The sequence below is a fragment of the Gopherus evgoodei genome, chromosome 3 (genome assembly GCF_007399415.2).
Source record: "Gopherus evgoodei ecotype Sinaloan lineage chromosome 3, rGopEvg1_v1.p, whole genome shotgun sequence".
NCBI classification, from domain to species: Eukaryota; Metazoa; Chordata; order Testudines; family Testudinidae; genus Gopherus; species Gopherus evgoodei.
In genome coordinates, this window is record NC_044324.1 from 222240561 (window position 1) to 222263625 (window position 23065).

At 43.8% G+C, this 23065-nt stretch overlaps 1 protein-coding gene across 3 annotated transcripts; it reads right to left on the reverse strand.

The window, feature by feature from the left end:
* Positions 1-251: 251 nt before the first annotated feature.
* On the reverse strand, positions 252-23058 carry TTL (tubulin tyrosine ligase). Of its 3 annotated transcripts, none has more exons than XM_030558205.1 (7): positions 22578-23058; positions 16622-16700; positions 14595-14827; positions 13065-13200; positions 12636-12860; positions 8095-8238; positions 252-684 (listed from the first exon to the last, which is right to left on the reverse strand). In XM_030558205.1, the coding sequence occupies exons 1-7, from the start codon at positions 22732-22734 to the stop codon at positions 570-572; spliced, it is 1089 nt and encodes a 362-aa protein (XP_030414065.1). In that variant the 5' UTR covers positions 22735-23058; the 3' UTR covers positions 252-569. The 3 variants fall into 3 exon arrangements, with proteins under 3 accessions (XP_030414065.1, XP_030414066.1, XP_030414064.1); XM_030558206.1 differs by having other exon boundaries at positions 8136-8238; positions 12636-12905; XM_030558204.1 differs by having other exon boundaries at positions 12636-12905; positions 22578-23056.
* Between the last annotated feature and the right edge of the window lie 7 nt (positions 23059-23065).

Genomic DNA, 23065 nt, shown 5'->3' on the forward strand with positions numbered 1-23065 from the left:
TTAAAATAGACCTTAAAATTGCTTTTTTCTTCTTTTAAACATCCCACAAAACAAGACAGCTTTTCACCTCCACACAAATGGAGCAGGAACAAAAAGGAGTTACCTATTGGGGACTGAGCTAAGGCACTAAAACTGCAGCAGGTGACGAACCAAGAAACCCACATCGATGGTATTCTTCATTACATTGCCTTATTTAAAAAAAAAAGGGAAAAGGAAAAAGTTTTTTTTTAGAAAAGGACGAGACAATACAATATTATTGTATCCCTGGTTTTTTTTAAAACATTATTTTGCTTTTCTCCCAGAGAGCTTTGCTTCAGTTATTAAAGTCACATGAGCTGTTTCCAAAGCAAAGTTTGGTGAAACACAGGCAGAGTTGTCTGAACAACTTTGGCTCATCCTGGACTCTCCTTGAATGCCTTCTTTTATTTATATTTTCCTCATGAATTTCCAAAAAGTTGTCTCTTTCCTCCTTTTTGGCATGATACTAAAGTCAATGATCGAACAGCCTTCCCTCAGAATCGATCGATGGCAGCTCTCCCGTGTGTGTCGCTAAGATGGTCTTGTTGTCATCACAGCTTCATAAATATGGATGACTGGCTCTGCTTTTGCACTATGTCACTGAGGGGAAAGACACTAGAGATGGCTACATCCACTATACCTTGGCAAAGCTCTGCATAAAGTTTCCTAGAAGAAGAGAGAAAAATCAGAATGAAGTATTTTAACAGGGAAAGAGTAACCCGTTGAACATTCTTTACCCTCATTCAAGTTTTCCCAGCAGCAGTTATACTGTCTTGCCATTAATACAAATACCCATTTCCCTTCTAGCCTCTTCTCTCACCACCCTGAGGCTGCCCATCCTTTTACTATACTTCTCCCTCCACCTAAGCAAAGATGGAATCGTAAATCCATGCCTGCTAGTAGCGATTGCAATGGACTACAGGATCACATTAGTGGGTAGTTCTATATTTATTTACTGTCAGAACAGAACGGATTATAGAACAAAAGCAGTAGAGACTTAACTTGAAACATTAAACTGAAGCACATGACTTTTTGAAGAAAAAAAACTTCTGATCTTCATAATTATTGTGTAGCACACTGAATTAATCCTATTTATAATAGGAAATGTTCCTGCCAAACCATTCCTATGGTAGGTATTAATCCTGACCTTAGACACAGATGTGCAGCTCCGATCGAAGCCAGTGGGACTGTCTCATGTGTATCTGAGAGCAGAATTCCACCCTAAATCATGAGAGACGTAGACTCCACTAATTCTGCAGTAGTAAGAAAACCTAGCAAAAAGAGCTCCATGTCATGTGCTTTCAGGTCTCCTCATCTGATACAAAATGGGCAGAGAAGAGTAAGGCCGACTTGGTGGAGATCTCTGCTGCCAAAAGTAGACCCCAATTCAGGGACCACATCAGTCCTGCAGAAGATACCTACCACATTTGTGGAAGAGTCCACAGCAGGTGCACCCTCCCTCCATCCCAGTCATGTAATTTTGATGCCTCAGTATTACAAAGAAACAGGACAGTAGGATGAACACCAAATGGGGTTTGCTTGTGTGGCACTGCACAGGGATTTCAACTGTTTGGCAGAGTTAGTTGTGCTTCGTCACAGTAAGTTGATGAATACCAGCTTCATGAAACATACATTATCAGCACCAGCCAAGAGGCACTGTCAACAGAGATCAAGGCAGGCTCATTCCAAAGGAGGTGGAGAATAACAAAAAATAAAGCAACCTATGATCAGTCTAGTGTAATTTTTTTCTCTCTCTTACACACAGTTTATGAAACACAATTTTTCCAAGCTTCAAACTCAAAACCAATGATATTCTGAGCAGAGTTTTGCTGTTTGTACAGAATAAATTTTTAAAAGGGGACAAAGTAATCTCCGGCATAGCAACAATGGACTTTGTTCAAGTAGGCCTACCTTCTGGTGAGAGGAGAAGCCTTCCCTGTGGGGCAACGCGAGACAGAACGACCGGACAGAATTCAGTCTAGTGAACAGCATCAGTATTTGATAAAGTATTTTAACTTAGCATGAGCTACACAGCTAAGACTGCCGAGGTTAGGCAGCTCTAGACTTTCCTATATTTACTGACATAGGACGCTGTGGCACTATCAATACAACTAGTGTCAGTTAGTTACAATACTAGTAGCTGAAAGTCTGGGCTGTTGGATGGGTGTAATTCATAAAGCAGCATGTGTAAAAAAGCAGAAAAAAAGTGTCTGAGAACATAAAAATTGGACAGTGATAGACTGCAAAATCTGGTGACGATTGAACCTGGTTATATTCTGAACAAAAAGAGCTCTCATCCGTGCTTGCAGCAGTGCCCATCGCTTCACAGTGACTCTACAAAGATAATAGGCTTCAGAGTGACATTCCTGAATCTTATAGATTGCATACAAGGACTGATGAACAACTGCCATGTTGATGGAATATTTATCTGTTTCAATGATGCAGATTTTTTTCTTCATCCTTGGTGACTGTCACTATCCTAAAACAAATAAGGCAATTTCTGTTGAAGATGTACTGTAACAGGGCTGGAGATAACAGAGGCTGATATGTTTTTTCCTACCAAGGCCTTCTTTACCAGAATGAACAAGGTCTTTTCACCTGTGCAACTGGCTCAGCATACCTTCAGCTTCCAGATTCTCTCCCCTGCACTGCTTTCAGTAGATGATTTCTGTATCAAATCTGACAATTTATGAAGGTGAGAGTCTCTCTCCCAACCATGGTGTTGGGTGGATTTCTGGCAAGCATTCTGTGTTTGCTTTCATTTCTAATGGATCCTTAGCCCTCTGGGACCAGTTTTAAAGAATGCTAGAAGATGAGAACCTTCCAAACTTTTAAGCCATCTTGATAGTTGTAAAAGAAAACACAAAACACGCCTTTGGTTAAGTATTTCATTTTTTAAACTTAAAGGTTCCACACCCCACACCTGTACATTTTCTCACTCTTTTGGCTTCTGTGTCAATTCTACATCCTACATCCTATTCTGAATAGCATCGGTTCTTGCTGCAATATTAATACAAGTTCTCTGTTTTAATGCAGAATGCCCAGTGTCGTCTCTAGTCGGGGGACCTTTGTGTTGATTTCCTTAGCTCACAGGAATCATGTCCTATAAGCCTGTCTCTGGGGCTGGGCCTTATGCAGTGCTCTCTGCAGAAACAGAAGCCCCCAGCAAGTGAAAAGGCTGACCGCCAAACCCTACCTGTGCTGCTCCTTTCTGGATATGGCCTCTCGAACTAGAGAGGAAAGATGAACTTTCCTTGGAAAGGGTTCTGCTGTTGGGTGCAATGACAAAAGAGATTCTCCGGAGGTTCATGTTTGAACCCAGATCACCCTCTCCAATAGAGTTTTCATCACAGGGCTTCTAATTTAAGCCAATTTGACACCAATTTGCCAAAGAGTCTCAGACTGCATGGACAGAATGCACTGACTAAACTGAACTTGTTTCCCCAGAGCTCCCTGCCCTGGTCAGCCCAACCTCCTCCTCTCTCCTCCTGCTCTGGGAGTAACACACCTCTCTGATACTGCGCTGAGTCTAAACAGGCTCATCGGCACCTACCTCTCATCAGAGTGTGCTTTCCTGAGCTGCCTCTGAACCCCTGCAGCAGTGAATTCATTCCCAAAGCCACAGACTATCATCTGGCTCAGTGACCTTTCCTCCAGGATCACCACGAGAGCGGCCAGGAGCCACCTAAAGAGCTGGGCAGCCTATCACAGGCTGTTTCTGAAGGAGAGCTCTGGAGTCAGGAGCCCAAACACATCTGCTCCTCTATCATCACATGCCTCACATGCAAAATATTTACACTTCTTTCCAGAAACTCACATGCACAAATTCAACCAACCCCTGGCAGATCTAGTTGGTGGCATTACAGGGGTATTTTTTCACTAAGGTGAATGGTTCTTGAACACCTTTGCAAAGGCATTGATGCAACATGGATCAGTCTTCAACATCTGAGATGCAGCTCTACACAAAGGATTTACTTTCCAGATCTATTTGAGATAATTATAACCAATAAGAAACCAATCTCACATTTACATGGGTTTAGGCTCTTCTATATCTCTTTCATAGTATGGCAGAGTAGGGGTGAAATACACTTTCTTGTCTGAAGTATGAAGAGCATATATTCTTTAGATTGCTCTTTAAAACCACATTCCTACAAAGTAACTGCTAGCATCTGCAGGCCCACTGCATCAGCAACACGCTCTTTTGAAGGATTACAATTGGATTTTCCTCATCTTGGCATGCAACACTTGTTTGTGAGCACTGGTCAAGAGCATACAGCTGCACCTACAACAGGGAATGGGCAAGAGCTCCAGAAGCACCAGTGAGAGCAGAGTAGAGTGATAGAGTTCTCTGTGCAACATTAAATTAACCCTGTTCCTCTCCACTGTTCCACCGATGGAGGCTGCTGATTTGTTCCTGAAAACATACTGCTTAATACTTGGGTAGTTCTATTACTTGGACAACAGAATGTCACCCAAAAGTGTCTTTTACCCAAGTTTCTCAGGTTTTTTTTTTCTAAACAAACATTGGATTCTCCTTATCAACCACAAAGTTTTAGCAATTTCTCTCACACAAAAACCACCAGTGAAAACCCCCCCGAAAGGTTTTATGAAATGAAACCAAAGCCCATGTATTATTTGAATATAAACCCTCAGCTATTGTCTAAACCCCCCCTTCCAATTCTATAATTCAACAAAATGTAAGAACATAATCATTGAGTCTGTCCCTAGTCTACTAGATAGGCCCACAACGATTTTGCAGCTTCCGTAGAAGCCATTTCCCTCAAATTGTTTGCTTTTCCAGCACTTAGCCTATTACACTTATGACCAAACCAGTTCCAGAGGATTAAACAGACATTCAGTTGATGCTGATCTGATTCAGGTCCTTTAAAAGCTGACTGTTCTGTCATCTATGATTTTGCTTCTACAGTTTTTTCCACCATTTTGATGCAATGAACTATGGAGCAAATCCTCCTTCACAAACAGATTTGGGGTAGAAATGTGGATCTTCAACTTAAAATGCTACAAGGACCGAACTCAGGATCATACTCCAACCAGCATGATTCAGGCACTTCTTCCTGTCCTGGGCTCCACCTATGCCCTTGTGTTTGAGATCTGTCCATTGCTTAGCCAGCATGACTGATTCTGTAGCTTCTCTGAAACATTTTAAAATCTGGTCCTTGTGTGGTTGAAGTTCTTTGTTATATTAGATCAAACCAAATTTCCCTGGATTTTGTGCCAGTAGTGTCAGCCATCTGTAATCTGTCAAGCCCTTTCAAAACCATCCTAAATTGCTTTTGTAAGTTTAGTGCCTCTTTGTAGAGCCCTTGTGGTGCAGAAGCCAAGCTGTATTTTGATCAACGTTCTCCTCATTTTCAAGTTCCAGCACTTTTAGGAGTTGGATGCACATGAAGAGATACAATCTTCCTGATTGTTCCAGTACTATTGTATCCATCCTCCTTTTTCAGCCAACCGAGAGGATGACGGTGGCTGTGGAAGAAGTTGTGAACCACACCATGCACTATAACTGTGTTGGGCCTTACTTCTCTCTCAGTGAGGTCTAAGCAGTATGCTGAATGCCCACACTGTACATAGGAAGTTTAGGATGACTGCATCTTTGAAAATTCTCATATTTTTATGCTCAGTCCAAGCAAATGGCTAAGATTTCTCTCCCATATTTCACCCCCTGCTTTCTTGGATGGCACCTTGACCCACATGGACACAATATTCTTTGTTTTTTTCTTTGCAGCTGTAAATACCTATTGACTGGATGCTTGAGACTCTTGACCGAGCCATCAGCACTGCTGCTTAGAAGTAGTAAACGACTGGGAAGATGTAATGGTAGCTGACGGAGGTTTCTTTATTGAGTCTCTTGGTCACAGGTTCAGATGGTCTGTGATAGAGACCTATTAAATCTCCTCTTATTTTCAATAGTATAAACTCCAAGAGATTTCAGTGGGGCTCTCGACTTCTTTAAATTGTGTAGAGAAGCATCTGTCAAGTCCACAAAGAGTTTACAACCATCAAAGGAGAGGTCTTCAGTGGCACTCTGAACCTCTCTCAGAAAGCCAGACATCTGCAGCCAAGACATTGTTCTCATGACCACTGCAGTTGATACAAACTATTCTGCAGTGTCTGCCACATCTCAGGAGGCCTGGAGCAATGTCTTTGCTAGAAGCTGACCCTCTTAAATAGTGTCTTGAAACTGGTCATGATGTTCCTCTGGCACATGCTCAATGAAGGAATTCAATTTGTTAGAATTTAAGTAAAGTGCTCGTGTTGTGCACCACTGAAGGTGATTTTGTTATTGGCATGAAGGAAGCATCCTGCCTTCTTATCAAGTTAAAGTATATGCATTTCATGTTGTTTTTAATGCACAATCATCAATCGCTCTATGCTATTCATTGGCTGTCAGAAAAGGAGAAATTGCTCCTGAATGGAACCAATAGCGAAGAGCTGCTGGAAGGCCTGAGACAGAGACTTAAATGATCAGTGCATCTACCTTTTGGTGACAGCATCAAAAAAGTCTCACTTCCAGGATCATACTCATCAGCATTCTTCTCTTACACTTCAATAAGACGTAGTTTCATTCAATGGTACATTTGCTCTTGAAGAGTCTGAAGAAACTGATTTTCTGCATGGTTAGAGATGAGCACAAATTCTTTCTATCCTCCTATTTCACAATTCTTGACAATGTTAATATTTTGCTTTAGAAGAAAATCTGTTTTCATTATTTCAATTCATTCAATTGATTGTTTCCTTACCACCTCTTTCAACATTATACATCTTAAGTCGGATCTATACCAAGTATCAGTGTGTGAAATCAGTAAATTCTAATCATCGCATTCATAGTATTGATCAGCAGCTTTCACACCTGTTCTAGCTGAAATGGGAAACAGCCCCCTACTGCACACTACACACAAGGCCGGTAAAGCTGAAAAACAGCATAAGCTATCCAGATTTTATAAAAGCCAGGTTTTCAGATGCTCTGCCAGCATTCCCAAAGTTCCTAAATTTAGGCGTCTAGACTATGGGTACTACAATGGCACAACTATGGCACTGTTAGCTGTGCCGCTGTAGTGCCACAGTGTATGTGCTTCCTACAGTGACGGAAGGGGTTTCTGTGTTGCTGTGGGAACTCCACCTCCACAAGGATTGGTAGCTAGGTCAACAGAGGCAGTCTTCCATTGACCTACCTGTCTCTACACCTGGGGCTAGGTGTGAATAGCTGTGGTGCTCAGGCATGTAGATTTTTCACACCTCTGAGCGCTGTATCTATGTTAACCTAACTTGAAAGTCAAGGCCAGTTCTTAGTAAACCAAGTCCCTGAACAGTTTACATCTCCATCCACTAACCTCTCCACCATCCAGCGATAGTCAGCACCACCCACTAGCCACACCCTTCTTAATCACCAATGACTCTGCCCATTCCCTTTCTCACACTAATCTTCAATTCCACAATTTCTACCTGTTTCCCACAGGTATAAGAAGAACCAAAAACCCCTCTTCTTAGTTCCATTTACATTTTCACAAAGAGTTTTCATTCACAGATTGAAACTGGAGCTAGATACTCGTCGTATGAAAAAAGCTCTACTGCTCAAGTCCAGGAGTGGGCGTCTCAGCCTTTGGACTGGCCCATGCAACTGCTGTGGAAAAGCCACCTGTACGAAGGCTTGGACAGAGGGATAACGACTAAGTTCCTACTGAGAAATAGTGTAAGTTACAGAAATTCAGCTGAGCGGAAACGTGCCTTCTGGCAGAGAGGCAGAACTCTGGGGTGCCATTTGGCTGTAGCTACTGCAGCACTACAGCCAGGGGGAGCTTTCTCCAGCCCCACAGAACAGCAAGGGGCCTCCTTCTGAGGTGTATTCAAGGCAGGGTCACCTAGACCGCCAAGCTTAGGGAGCAGCAGGCCATGTGTTGGAGGCAAATATCTGGTCTCAGTTTCCGGACTGATCGCCTTCCACCAAGCAGAGAGGAAAGCAAACACCTTCTTCAGAACTACATCAACAAGAGACCAAGTGTGCTGTGCTATCGGCCCCGGGGAGCTACTCTTTTATTATAGGGAGGGGATGCTCACTGTGCACAAGCAGGGGCCCCATTGACTTCGATTAGCCAGACCTTCAGTTCCTCATCTACCATGAAGTCAAAGCCGAAGAGCTGGAAACTCTGGTAGTGAAGGTGTTTGGTGCTGATTGCAGGCTCTATACACATAAGGCAGCTTCTGTGAAAGGAAAAAAATGCAGAATCTGACTTAGCAGCCATAACATTTAAGAGCAGTAATTCTAGATTCCTGGAGCAGACACAGCACAGCGATCAGAGGTGCACAGTGCAGTGGGAAAAGCAAATGGAACCGTGGATCAGGAACAGACTTGTTCCTCACACTTATTACTTTTTGCTATTGTGCCCAGCCAAAAATAAAAAAAGATACTAAAAAAATCTGACTCATGCAAAAATCTCTCTCCGTTTGCGCTAACTAAAGGCCTGATGCAAATGCCATTGAAGCCTTACCACTGATTTTATTGAGTTGGACCAGGACTGATTTGTGGCAGGGACACTTCATAACACCACAGGCTTTAGAGAAAGAAAGAAATGCACAAGAGCACAAAGAAGATTTTAACGCAACTCTGAATCAGCTCGACATGTTCCTGTGACACTCAACACGTTTTCTGTGTTCTCCAATAACACAGAATGGCATAAAGCCAAAATCTGTTCAAAGAGTGATGCACAACAGCAGAATACCAATCACGAGCTCGAGAAGTGCTCTCTTGTTATCTGCATTTAGAATGACTATGGACACTAGATATGCAAGAGTGGCCTCCCAGCAACATGGGTATGATCTAATTAACAACCTTTTTCCATTATAATAGGATTTCTCTTTCAAGTAGACAGGCACGATTGTTATTCACCATGCAGGGCGCTTTGATAAACTATCATAAGAATCGAGTAGAGAATACAAATATAGGTATATATGTACTTACCCAGTATATGTCTACGTATACATAAACTCCACACACACTTGGATTTATTGACTAAGAATAAACATTGTGCACACGATAAGCAGCCTGGATTTTCATCGAGGCAAAGCAAAAGCATATTTGTAAGTGTGGTATACGTCAGTGATGCAGGGGTCCTGGCCAGCGGGCTCCAACTAAGATCAATGAGGGTGGTATTGTTAAATTGCCATCAATCTAATTAAAGTTTACATTAAGTCTGAAGGAAGCAGGGTCCAATATATGCAACAAAACTGGAGCCAATACTGTAAACCCTGACCAACTGAGCAGTCCCAATGACTTCCACGGGGCTGCTCTCCCAGGCTACTCCTTTGAGCAAGGATTTGTAGGACCAGGACTAGCTGCATCAGCTGGGGGAGAAGCATCCCTGATCAATATCACACACGGGCTCAGGTGCTCCTCCAGAGCGATGCCCTCAGTTCAGAAAGAAAGGAGCTATGAGGGGGCCAGTTACAGCTCCCTGATCCACAAGCCACAATTAGTTACAGCTGCCGAGGGACACGAGATCACATGCCAGCTGAGAACTGGAGGAGCACTGCTATGCTCTGCCCACCCCAATGCTGGAGGGAGGGGCAGCTGGCAAGGAGCGGACTATGACAGCTTTGTGCCACTCAGAGCTTCCCCCACCAAGGAAAGTTAGGGCCAGATTCTAGCCCCTTTGTGCCCCCTGAGCAGCACAAAGGAGTCAGGATGGGGGCAAAAGTGCCTGTTATCTAACTTATTCCTTTCTACTGTACCTCACTGCTGCAGAGCCAGTTCCAGCCAGCTAGTACCAGAGTCAGCAGAGGCTCTCACAGCAGTAGATTGGGATAGGTCTGGTGTATAAAAGGGGAGAGTGCGAGAGAGATGCACAGCTCCTACCAAGATTTCAGCTCCCTAGATTCCCATGTGCAGCAATGTGGAAGGACAGCACACAGACAAGTTGGGAGATCCAGCTCTGTGCATCTCTTCCCAGGGGAGGGAACAAATGCAGAAAGCCCTGCAGACCCTGCTCCAGCTGCTGGGCTACAGACTTGCACCTCAGTGCCAAGTCATACTGAATCCAGCCCACGCATAACATGTGGCTTCACAAATCAGTCTAAGAGCACTGAACCAGAGCGAAGTGTGAACCAGCCCACAGAAATGCAGCAGTCTGAAAGAGCTCTGCCGATAATCCACTTGAGCAGGTGTCCAGAAACGTCAGCTCGTGATGGAACGTCAAGCCGTGGTTCAGCAGCTGTACGACAGGAACCAACTTGTTGTAACAGGAAACCATACTAAGAGGAATGTCTTGAAATAGCTCCTATCATTTCTGAGGGAATGGGTTTAAATAAGATGTTATAATGAGCCTGCATCCTTATTCCTAGGCACATTACTGGAGCATTCTAAATAGTGAAATATTTTAGATTACAAAATCAATATAAAGGCCTGGGACACAGTACAGCCTTCTGCTTCCCCTTGGAATGACTTTCCTTCCGGGCTATGACCTCATCCCAATCCTTCTGTTGTATCTTTGTTCCTCTGAGAACATGCAGGCTTAGGAATTGAGTCTATTCAGCCCAGGACCAGCTTTTCCAGAGAAAGGGGCAAGAAACCATATCTTGAGCAAATTATGGAATAAGCTGGGAGCAGCAATGATATAACCAGGCGAATCCACCAAGCAGCCAATATTACATCCATTTAAAAAACTACTCAAAAGGACACTCAGTTTGTAATGTGAAACCTTAAAAGTTAGGAAATGCCAATATTAAGGTTGCCCATGAAACCCTCATTCAGCCCTCCTTTGCATATGATCAGGAACAGTCAGCATGGATTCACCAAGGGCAAGTCATGCCTGATCAACCGGATTGTCGTCTATGACGAGATAGCTGACTCTGTGGGTATGGGGAAAGCGGTGGACACGATGTACCTTGATTTTAGCAAAGCTTTTGATAGGGTCTCCCACAGTATTTTTGCCAGCAAGTTAAAAGAGTATGGATTGGATGAATGGACTATAAGGTAGACAGAAAGCTAACTAGATCATTGGGCTCAACAGGTAGTGATCAATGGCTCGATGTCGAGTTGGCAGCCGGTATCAAGCGGAGTACCCCAGGGGTCTGTCCTGGGGCCGGTTTTGTTCAACATCTTCATTAATGATCTGGATGATGGGATGGATTGCACCCTCAGCAAGTTCGCGGATGACACTAAGCTGTGGGTAGAGGTAGATATGCTGGAGGGTAGGGATAGGGTCCAGAGTGGTCTAGACAAATTATAGAATGGGGCTAAAAAATCTCCTGAGGTTCAGCAAGGACAGCTGCAGAGTCCTGCACTTAGGAAGGAAGAATCCCATGCACCGCTGCAGGCTGGGGACTGTCTGGCTAAGTGGCAGCTCTGCAGAAAAGGACCTGGGGATTACAGTGAATGAGAAGCTGGATATGAGTCAACAGTGTGCCCTTGTTGCCAAGAAGGCTAACTGCATATTGGGCTGCATTAGTAGAAGCACTGCCAGCAAATCGAGGGAAGTGATTATTCCCCTCTGTTCAGCACTGGTGAGGCCACACCAGTATTGTATCCAGTTTTGGGCTCCCCATTACAGAAAGGATATGGAGGGAGAGAGTCCAGTGGAGGACAATGAAAATGATGAGGGGGCTGGGACACATGACTTCTGAGGAGAGGCTGAAGGAACTGGGCTTATTTAGTCTGCAGAAGAGAAGAGTGAGGGGGGATTTGATAGCACCCTTCAACTATGTGAAGGGGGGTTCCAAAGAGGATGGAGCTCGACTGTTCTCAGTGGTGGCTGATAACAGAACAAGAAGCAATGGTCTCAAGTTGCAGTGGAAGAGATCTAGATTGGATATTAGGAAACACTATTTCACTAGGAGGGTGGTGAAGCACTGGAATGGGTTCCCTAGAAAGTGGTGGAATCTCCATCCTTACAGGTTTTTAAGGTCAGACTTGACAAAGCTTTGGCTGGGATGGTTTGGTTGGGGTTGGTTCTGCTTTGAGCAGGGGGTTGGACTAGATGACCTCCTGAGGTCTCCTCCAACCCTAATCTTCTAGGATTCTACAAGACAGTCTAATTAACATGATCACATTTTTCCCACAGGACCCTGCTTCATTCAGTACACAGGATGGAGCACTGAGTAAACGAAGCAACTCTTTGTTAGTTCTTTGTATCGTCTCCACCTGTAGCTCCCGATGATGTCTGTTTGAGTTGTGAATGCTTAGCACCTCTGAAAAAAAGGCCCCACTTGTCTCATGCATGCACCTAATCAGTAAGGCACCTGAAATTAGTGGAAACTTTGGTGAATTCTGGCTTACACATCTTACTCAGATATGTACATATATTTACAAAGTTGAATAAAAAACAAAAATAGCTCCATTCACCTTGTGGAAACTCCCTAGACTAGACAAGTGCCCCACACTTCCTATGTGACCTTGGACAAGTCACTTAACGTCTCTGAGCCTCAGTTCCTTGTCTGTAACATGGGGATAATGATACTTTTGTCTGTCTCGTCTATTTAGACTGTGAGCTCTTTGGGGCAGGGTCTGTCCCTGTGTGCATGTACAGTCCCTACCACAATGGATCCCCAGTTCTGGCTGGTGTCAATGGGTGTTATTGTAACACAAATAATGATCAACAACTTACCTTATTATTTGTTTGATCTGCAATAACAGGCTACTTTCCAGTGTAATGTTCAAAGAACTCATCAGATACTGATTGAACTCCTCAAAGAACATTTCGTTCCCTTCTTCGTACTTCCCATAGTTTTTAGAATATTCCTTCTGTATGCAGTGATTGGTCAAATGGCAGGTTTTGTCTTGGAAATTAGCACTATTGTATGGCTCTGAAGAGGTCCGCAGAACGCCTTCTCTGTAGAGGTAGATATTATATTGGTGGTCCACTAGAACCCAGCTTCTGAAAATTAGAAGAACGCTCAATAGGGTTTGGGGGTTTTTTTAAGACAGCATATGCACGTAATCAGATTAACACCACTTCACTCACCCCGATGCATTTTCTCTAATCTTTTTTGAATAAGAATTGACAGGCAATCTAAGTATCAATAGAAAACGTTACCTAATATCAAACTTGCGATGGCCTGGCTGTAACAGCATAGGCTTTTCAAGGTATTTCTGAATCACATGCACTTGTCCTTGATCATCTATAAAGTTCAGAAGTTCAGTAGCCTCTGAAGAAATAAGAATTCCTTCACCTAACATGAAAAAAGCAAAGGTAAAATAAAGCAAGTTTCACAGATATGATCAATGGAAATTATTTTTTAAAAGGATTTTGAAGTATACCAAAATATATGTAATGACATATGTCATTGGGTCTCTTAGTGCAGCAGATTTGGCATTATGATCATGCTTGAGAATATGGAGGTAAAAACCTCTCTGGCTAATAAAGACGTTCCTCTCGGTACCCAGAGATGTCTAGGCTTCAAGACAAAGGAAGAGTTTCAGCTATAAGAGTTACAGTTGTAAATACACATTTAGATCTTGGGACATCTATGTACTTAAGAATCCGGATTGGGTGTGTGGCTGAGTCTTGTGTAAAATTTGTGCATTGTGGCTTCTATTGTTTTTCCTCAGGTTCTTTAACTACCAAACAGAATTCTTCCACAAGCCCAATTAACAAAAGGTGTTTACCATGCTCTATTGGTGTTTCTGTTCTTGCCTCCCTTTGGCCTGGTCTTCAGCATCCCCTATTGCCAGCCATGAGCACCCAGACATCATGAGCTGGTGGGGAGAGAGCTGCCTTCCAGTGTCTGAGCCTTGCAGGGAACTCTCTGTTCAGCCAGGAATGCAGGTGCCTCCCCAGCGGCTGCCTGGCAGGCAAACCCCCTGCCCCATTATCCTCCTAAATTCTCTGGAACAGGAAGCTACCAGTGGATTCCTCTCCTTCCGCCTTCTGTATCACTGGCCTGAGAGACGGCAGTACAACAGACCCTATCACTATCCTGCCTCCCTTTTGGTTCCACTCACATTCTTCCCAGTTTCCTGTCCTCCACCTGCCCCTATGATCATCTGTCCTCTCCGTAACTGTTATCTTCCCTGCCACTCATATTTCCCTGCACCCCTCCTACTCCTATGCTCTTCCCCCGCACACTTCCACCCCCACCACTCTCCTCCTGCCCCCCACATTCCCTCATCCCCGCTCAGGCACTCTGCCTGAACCCCACATTGCACTGGCTTTATTATAGGACACATTTCTTGTGCCCTGTCTCTTGCTGGGGTCTTCCCCACACAAACAGCTCTGCTGGGGAGCAGTACTGGGTGTTTATAGCATCATGGTGGGTCACTGCTGGTCATTTATTCACCCCCCAAATATCAGACAGAATGTGAAGGTTTGTACTTCTAATCTGTGCTGACGGTTCCCTAGGAGCAGAGAGGAGACCATAAAATGCCCCAGACGGTGCAGAGAACAGAGTTCTTTGTGGTACTTATGTAAAGGCCTACAGTGCGGAGCACACACTGCTGTTAAACAGGTATATTGCGACCCTGGCTAGACACGATGCAGGGAAAATAATCATCCTTCTATTTTTTTTAAATAACAAAAATCAAGCAAGAACAGAAAAGAGTTGGAGCATCTCAGCAGGAAACAAACCTTTGGCACCGGCCGAGGATTTGGCTATCCACACGTTCTCCTCCCCACTCTCCTTTCTCTTGTTGTAGGAGGCCAGGAACACTTCCCTTTCATCCGTCCTGGAGTTGTTTATAAGATGGCGAATTCCATTCTGCGCGGGAGCCACTGGAGTCTTTAGGTTAGTTGGATAAATCATGTATGATTCTGGGAACCATGTGCAGGATTCTGATAACTCAGGGCTCGTCTTGATTAGCCTAGTTGAAGAAGATAAACCAGCTCATTTAACCTTGCTAATCCTAGAACATGCCAGCTCCCAAAATAATTCATACTTATTAAATGCCGGTTATTATTAACATGCGCCTTTTTCCTGGTAGCGAATATGGTTAATGCATATTCAACAACAATAATACTGTACTGTATATATTTTTATTAACTTGCTGAAAACAGTCCTCTGTTTAAAGCTGCTAGAAGAAAAAACAGTAGGACAAAATATTTTTTAAAAACCAGCAAATATTGTAATACTATAAGACTGAGATTTGTGTAAATTCCTCTCGCTCAAAGATGTTTTCGAGCACTCATCTTTCTAAATAAACGTTACAAATCACTGATCTAGATCTTTCTATTTTGTCTTTAATATATTTGCCTTTCATCATGAACTAGAGTCAAATATTCTGAAATAATAAATAAAAAACAGCTCCATATAGCTAGATATTGCACATTAGCCGCACAAATCTTTCTGAGAAACCAACAAAGACTTTTCATTGGGAATCTTGTGTCCTAACACAGAAGCCCCTGCAAAAACTGCTGCGCAATGGAACTTGATCAGGAAAGATGAGGTGATCAGAATGGTGAACTAGGCTATTCAGAAAAGTAATTTTCTCCAAGCAGGAGCTATATATCCAATCCAAACCCAGTGATATTAAATGGAAATTTCCCATCGACTTTAGTGGACTTTGAATAAAACCATTTTGACAAAGGACCTGATCCAGAGTCACAGGGAATTTTTAAGCAATTATAAGTATTAGTGACTCTTGGGTTTAAGAGGGAAAGTCAGCTGCAGCTTTAGAAAAGACAGGCACTGACCACAAAGCACAAGCTATATAGAAATAATTTTGTGATTCTCAATGAATGGTCTTAAGTAACCTGCTCTCTGGCACTGGGTGACGGTTTACATCATATCTACACAGAAGGCCCTGGGAGTTCTAGAAGGGATTTTTTAAGAAACGTAAGCCACGCAGGCCCAAGATGCACCATTGTACACAAACGATTACGATGGGCAGGCTCCAGAATGATACTCCACATTATGTAAGTTAATGTGAGCCCTGCAGCATGTCTCTCACTGTATGACAGTGAAGCCTTACACAGCTTGAGCAGACCAGGAGCTTTGAAATGAACATGCTGTAACAAACAGAGTTCAGTCCTAAACCAACTCAATATTCCACCTTTTTAACCAACGGAAGCACAAGCACCACTCCCCACAGCAGACACTGGCACTGCTGATTATGATGAAATTCTGTCTCTGAGTAGTCTCTTTTGAAAAAGATGTCTCCTGGCATTCACTTGACCAAAGGATCTGGTTAGCTAGAGGCACATTTGTACTGCAAGTCTCTATAAAAATGAACAACAGAAATGGCAGATTGGAAGCAAGTTTTAAAAATATATCTGCCAGGAGAAACAGATAATGTTGTAGTGGTTGTTTCTTTAGGTCCTAATTTTAGGAAACAACATCTGCTGCTCTTGCGTTCCCAACTTGACATGCAGCACCATTTGCAAGCGCAAATGACAGAACTACACATACAAATGCTGCTTGCCCATGAAAACCAGGTCCAGTATCTAGAAACTGAAATGCTATTTGGGCACACAAACGATTGAGAAGAAAAAAAGCAGACGCAGCTTCTGAAGATTGCCGAAGAGTCCTTGAACAGCAAGCCTTTAAGGGCAAATTTTGGTGCTTTTTCTCAAGCATCATACAAAACACACTTAATATTTAGTTGCATTAGAAAAAACATTTCTGCAAACATGCTAAAAGGTTTCAATGGAATCCTTACTTCACTAAGGAAGCTTTGCGACAAAGCTTGTCAGCTCCCCTGTAGTAATTTACCAGCTGCACAAGTCCAGGTTCATGACCTACAAGAGGAAAGGGAGAGTTAGGGGACAAACTTTTCAATTGAAAAAAAAGGGGGGAGGGGAACAGATTGCTAAGGAATCCTAGGAAAAAAGAGAAAACTTAGATTTCTCTGTTATACAGTACCCCAGACAACCACATGATGTTGATACTGGGCCCAGGTTGCATCATGAAGTGCACCTTACTTAGGCTTGACCATTCTAAGTTAGGTTTTACTATTTGCAGCGGTAAGTCAGATATGCCTTATATACTTCCATATTCTAGTGCTGGTAGTCACTCGTACGTTCTTGGTATTCCACAAATAGGTCTATTACCAAAATATCTGTAACGAACCAAACCTCCCCCCAATGTGACCCCACCTTGTCCTTACAACAGAGAGTAGCAATGGGTTATTTGCTTAGAATGCCTAAAAATCCTTTGTCCCCTGAGGTTCACCAGCTAGACAAGTGTCTGTAAGCATTACCCACCCCCCTCCTTCCAGGCACAGAATGCGGGGGGACACCCCTTGAGCATTTGGACTCAGGAGATAATGCAACAGCTCTATCTGGTGTGTCCTGACAATTAAACTCAAATGATTACTTCTAAGAAACGTGCAGAATCTTTATTTATTGGCTAGGAAACCTTGTTTTAATTTTCTTGGCCAGAAGTAAAGGGGTGACTAACAGCAGGAGAGCCAGCCTGAGAGCACAGGACAAAGCTGAAATACTGAAAACGCCCAGATCCAGGAGAAGCCATCCCTTTCCCCACTGCTCCCCGGTCACTGTGACACAAGGAGTGCATACTCACAGCAGGTACAGCTGAAGAGAAGCTCCCTGCACTGAAGACATCAGCGTCTTTTCTATGATTCAGAAAAAGGAAGAATCATCTGCTACACACAGAAGGGGCAAGGGTTTGATTTTGGGTGGCCAGACAGACAGCAGGGCACCCATTGGCAGTGGCCTGCTCTGCCTGAGCTCCCTCTGACAGAGCGCAGGGGCTGAGAGCAGCAGCACAGGATTGGCTGCACACAGACACTTCCATCTTCCCCCAACCCAACCCTGTGGGGAAGGGGCTGTTCCTCATGGCTAGTAGCCATTGGACTGGACCAGAATCCAAACGGGGTGTGTGTGTATTCCACCCGCACAGCACACCCGACCAGACTGGGATAAGAGTTTGCCCCTAAGTGCACCCTTAGTTGCTCCACAAACTAGAGACCGTCCTGAACAGAAATGGCACCCAAACCAGCTGGATGAACGAGCAGAGGTTGGGAAGGGATGGGGTGGGTAGGTAATTCAATGAAAACCCTGAGGCACACTCCAGCTGGATGTGCTTTAAAAGGAGGAGTATAAGAGCACGTTAGTTCCATGCATGGGAACTAGACAAACCCACACAGCACTCGCAAAATAAGAAAGGGAAATACTGGTTTACTGGTTACTCTAATTCGGTGGTTTTCAATGTTTTTTAATTTGCAGGCCCCTGAAAAACTTCCAGTGGAGGTGTGGATCCCTTTGGAAATATTAGAGACTGTCTGCAGATCCCCATGGGTCTGCAGGCCACAGGTTGAAAACCAGTCTCTAGTTGTTCTAATGCCACCCGAAAAACCAATGAGTGACTGACATATGTGAGTAGCTTTTTAATTTTTACTAACCAGTTTCCCTGAAGCAAAAAATAACAGAAAAAGAAAAGTGAATGCTGGGGATATTGGCTGTCGGATGGTCATTCAATAGGCGCTACTGTTGGAAGAACTGGAAATTATGTTCCAATCTTATTACTGTACTTTCTTTTAAAGAACGAGGAATCCATTATGCACGTTATTGTGTTACTACTAGACAAGGTTACTCTAGTGTTCTTTTTCACCATTAAATTTGTACATATGCACTTTAAGATCCTTCAGTTAAAAGAACAGATACAGGCAAAACAGTGGTGGGGGGCAGGGGGACAGGAAAATACACAGCAAAATGCTGCAGGGAATGTCATGGCAAGGGGAACCAGTTCTACTGTTAGGGAACAGACGCAGGAGCTATTACAAGATTAGGGATCTGTCCCGATTTACTGAAATGAGAGAGAGAGATTCTAGTTCAGAATAATCCTCCTGAAGGCAGCCAGGAAACATATTTCATTACAATGAGGCAGATCCTTCTTCACCAAGCATGTGCAGATCTCTCAACTTCTGAACGCTGCTCTCCCCAAGAGAAGGATCTCCTCAGGATCAGCAATGTCAGCGCATCTGTTCTCATCATTCTTCAACCTCCCCACGTATCCCGTACAACAGTGAATGCAGCCTAGGTCTTCCATCATTTCCCTCCCTCTCCCCCATAGTTTTAAGGCCAGAAGGGACCTCTGAGAACATCCAGTCTGACCTCCCGCTTAACACGGGCCAGAGACTTCCACCCTCTGATTCCTGCATCCAGCTCAATGACTTGTGGTGGAGCTACAGCATATTTGTACACAGGCCAATCTTAATTTCAAGACTCCAGATAACCGAAAATCTACCACTTGCCTTGGTAAATTGTACCATGGTTCATTACCATCACTTACTAATTTGTGCCTCATTTCCACTCTGATTTTGGCTAGTTTCAGCCTTTGCCTGCCACATTAAAGAGCCCTCTACTATCAGATATCTTCTCTCCATGTAGGTAGTGAATACTTTTCAGTGGAACACTCCATCTGTGCTAAGGAATGACTCCCTTCATGAGGGGAAGGAAGTTCTAGGGGCAGTAGCATGGGTCCCTGGTAAAAATGCAAGGCTGTAAGAGAGAGGAAGGGAGGCCATGAGCTGATGCAGATGCAAAGGACCTCAATGCAGATGCCCCTGTTACCGTCAGAAGATCCCCTGGGATCTAGAGAGGGAGAGGTGATGAACTCTAGTCTACGGGGAATCTGGGGGGTGAGAGAATGGGAGTGGTGGCACAGGGAGAGGAGCGGTCTGGCCATAGGACTGCAGAACAAATAGCTCCTATAGAAATGTGGCTGGCAAGAATAAAAGAATGACTTGCTGTGAGCACTACATTAACAACTGAACTCTCGGAGGAAAAACATGGCAAGTGAGACAAACTGGTTAAAAATAAACCATCCAGCAGGTGAGTTTGGCAGTAGCCTACACACTGCCTCAGTTTTGTTGCATTCTCCTAGCTCATAATTCTATTGCTATGCAATCAAAGGTGACTTCTTCAACAAATCTGGCAATTTCAACATTTTCTTCAAATTTGTAAAAATCCCCCTCCCCCTCCTGTATCTAAAATTGTCATTTTGGGGGCTTTGTGCTGGTGGATACATATTAATGAAACATGGTCATATATCCTAACAGGTGTAGGACTCCCAATATCAAACATCATACATCAGTCCCCATTTCTTTTTAAAATGGGACACCACCAGGTTACAGGTTCAACTTTGTTAAAACATTTTTTTTAAACTTGTGTTACCCATAACCCTGTTGATCAGTCCAGCACAATTTTAACTGCCACACCGACTTAGGGGGAGGTTTAGACTGCAATTGGCCAGTAACTGTAATGAATTGTGACCCTGCCATAAGCCTTCATGGTAACAGGTGAGTGCATACATTTTGTACCCAGGTTGGTAAATCTCCTATGAGAATTTTGTAAATGGCTTTAAAGCTTATCTGTTTGCACCTACTGTAGATGTGCTGCATCAGCTTACAGAGTAGCAGTGCAGCTTACACGGTTTGGGTCACCACTGAGGATGGGTTAAATAAAATCAAACAATCTGCTTTCAATAAACAAAAAAACCCCTAAACCTCCCAGTGGGTGTGAGCTTGAAGTGAGGAGCAGCCCCCCACAGGCCCCACCACCTCCCTCCCTTAGCATGTCCATTTTTAGACCTGCAAAGCCAAAACAACATGGACTTGGGGGCAAAGAGGGAGCCTGTCACAGAGCTATTATATCCCCAGGCCAATTTCCATGACGTTTATTTTCCTGCCTCTCACATTAATGGATGGAGTAAGTGAGCCTGGGCACTGAACAAAGCAAGCACAGATCTGTCGCCCGCTCAAGAAAAAGTATAGAAAGTTTTCCACAGGCACACCGCTGAATTCCACATCAGCCATTAGACTCTGAATGGTCAGTGCTGAATGAGAAGCGTTTAAGGACCTTTATTTCTTTGGTTCACACCAAAGTTCGATTCTTTCCATTTCCCCAATGCTTACACAGTCTGTCTTCACTGACTGATCCCAGGCAAGGTTTTCTGCAGAGTGTTGCAGCATTCTTCCAGTGCTGTTAGCAAACACAGAGGGCAGCCCTGGATGAACCAGACCTTTTGAGAGCAAGTTACTTGTATCTGAATACATCATGGCTGGCTTAATCCAATTCTGACCATCTCCTGAGGAGAAGCAGACAACCATGCCAAATTCCACACAGAAGTTTTACAATGAGTCCTCACTCTGTTCACAGAGCTAATTTCAAAATAAATTCATGCAGAATCATAAATTAACTCAAATAGGAATGACAAAGGGACAAACTTTCATATAACAATCTGCCCAAATCTAAATTATAAGAGGATCTAAAAACTGATTAAATCACATCTTAGTACAACTTTGAGGATTTCCCAGTGTTCCCCTTCACAAATGACTCATCTTTTTTACATTAGGATATATATAAAAAAATAAACTCTCAGCAAAACACATTGCATATCCCATTTTGAGACCACTGCGCTATTATTAAATTACTTTTCGCCCACAACTAAGCAGAACTCATTTTTTCCTGTGAGAAAACGTGTGATCATATGGGGAGCTGAAAGATAAACTATGGGCATGGGTTTGTCATACAAACAGAGAGAGTTACATGTTATGTTAAGTTTTTTCCCCCTTTAGCCATGCTTGAGTCAATCCTGATCCCAACGCCACCCTCAAGATTTCAGAAAAGGGCGAGGAAGTTCTCACCAAACGAACCTACGGTAGAAGTTCAAAAAGGTGAAAAACACCTCAAGATAAAGAAATGTTAGCTATTTCTTTAAGGGTCAGAGGGCTTCCTGGAGAAGGGAACATGTGGGGATTAAAGATAAAAGCAGAGTGAGTGTCTCCACCCTTTCACACTTTGGGGGTTAGGGGGAGCCGTGAAATCATTTAAGAAAGGGAGATTACATTTTGTAAGAACCAGTTGGCCTTGCTTTCCATATCAGACTAGGCAATATTTCAAATAGCAATTTGAATTCAGGAACATTATAACTTTTCAATTTAAAATAGCAGCTGAAAGAACAAAACTTGTCTCCAGCTGAAAAGTGCAGATCTCTCATAATATAGCATCATGTTGCTGAGATCTCTGATTCTAAGCATTCCTTTGTTCCTGTTTTCCAATATAAGGTACTGCTATAAACAGATTTCCTCTAAGATTCCACATTATAATGGAACAGAAGCATAAAAACTAAAATATTTAATGCAATGGAGACGTAACCAGAAATGTTAATACAGCCCCAAATGACTAATTTCTACAATTGGGTAAATTAATCTTTAGATAATAAATATGCTATCTTTTTACAAAGGCTAACATTAAAAATAAAAGCCATCACCATACTATATCTTCAGCTATGCTGTTGTACCTCCCGAAGGCAAACCCTTTGCTACTGCTGCTGCCATGCCAATGGCCAAGTCCCTCCCTTGTCGCAGCAGACAACACCCAAATCTACACTCTGCAGCACACACTAGTCACACAGTAGTTTACATTTCCCAGTACGCAAAAGCATCTAAACGTACATCCCCACAAACAGACAACATCCTGCAATGGAACCCAACAACTTCACACTTGATTAAACAGTAAAAAACCCCCACAGGTTCTGGCCCACGCCACACAAACAAGCATTAGCATGTTGCATTGAACACCGATAAGAAACCAGCTGCTTTGCTGTGTTGTTCATTGGCCTTGCCCTGCCAGTGCTGTTTTCTCTCTTACCCAGTCTCCCAAAGGGCAGTCTGTTCCTCTCCCCCAGCATCAGGTTAAATCTGGGGTTGTCTCTTTTCAGCCTCTTCCATTGTCCGGTGGACAGGAGTATTTTGGACACTTCAGCATAGATGCTGCTGTTGTCATCTCGTACCACAAAAGTGTACATCGTCCCATTAAACACTAGCGACTTGCAGCAGGCGCTTGGGGGCCGCGTGGTTCGCAGCTCACCACGCCTCGGCTCCTCTAGCCCAGCTCCCCGCCAAGCTGCTGGATTCGCAGCGGGACCCTAGCGCAGCCAGGCCTCTCTCCCGGGAGGATCCCTAGGGAGCACGGGCCTGGCCGTCTCCGCTCGCTCCCTTCTACTGCGGCGGAGGCTGGCGGCGCTCCCAGCTCAGGGCAGAGCCCGGCGCGTGTCTCTAGCCCGCCAGCACCTCCCACGCGGCCCCGAGGTCAGGGGGAGCCGGGGCCGCCCCATGCCCGCAGCCCCTGCAGCCAGC

Coding starts and splice junctions, on each gene's coding strand:
- TTL (XM_030558204.1), bottom strand. CDS start 22,734: ATGTACACTTTTGTGGTACGAGATGACAACAGCAGCATCTATGCTGAA. Junction 14,828..16,621: donor CGCAAAGCTTCCTTAGTGAA/GTAAGGATTCCA, acceptor TTCTTCAACTAG/GCTAATCAAGACGAGCCCTG. Junction 8,239..12,635: donor CAGATCAAACAAATAATAAG/GTAAGTTGTTGA, acceptor TTCCTTTCACAG/AAGCTGCCTTATGTGTATAG.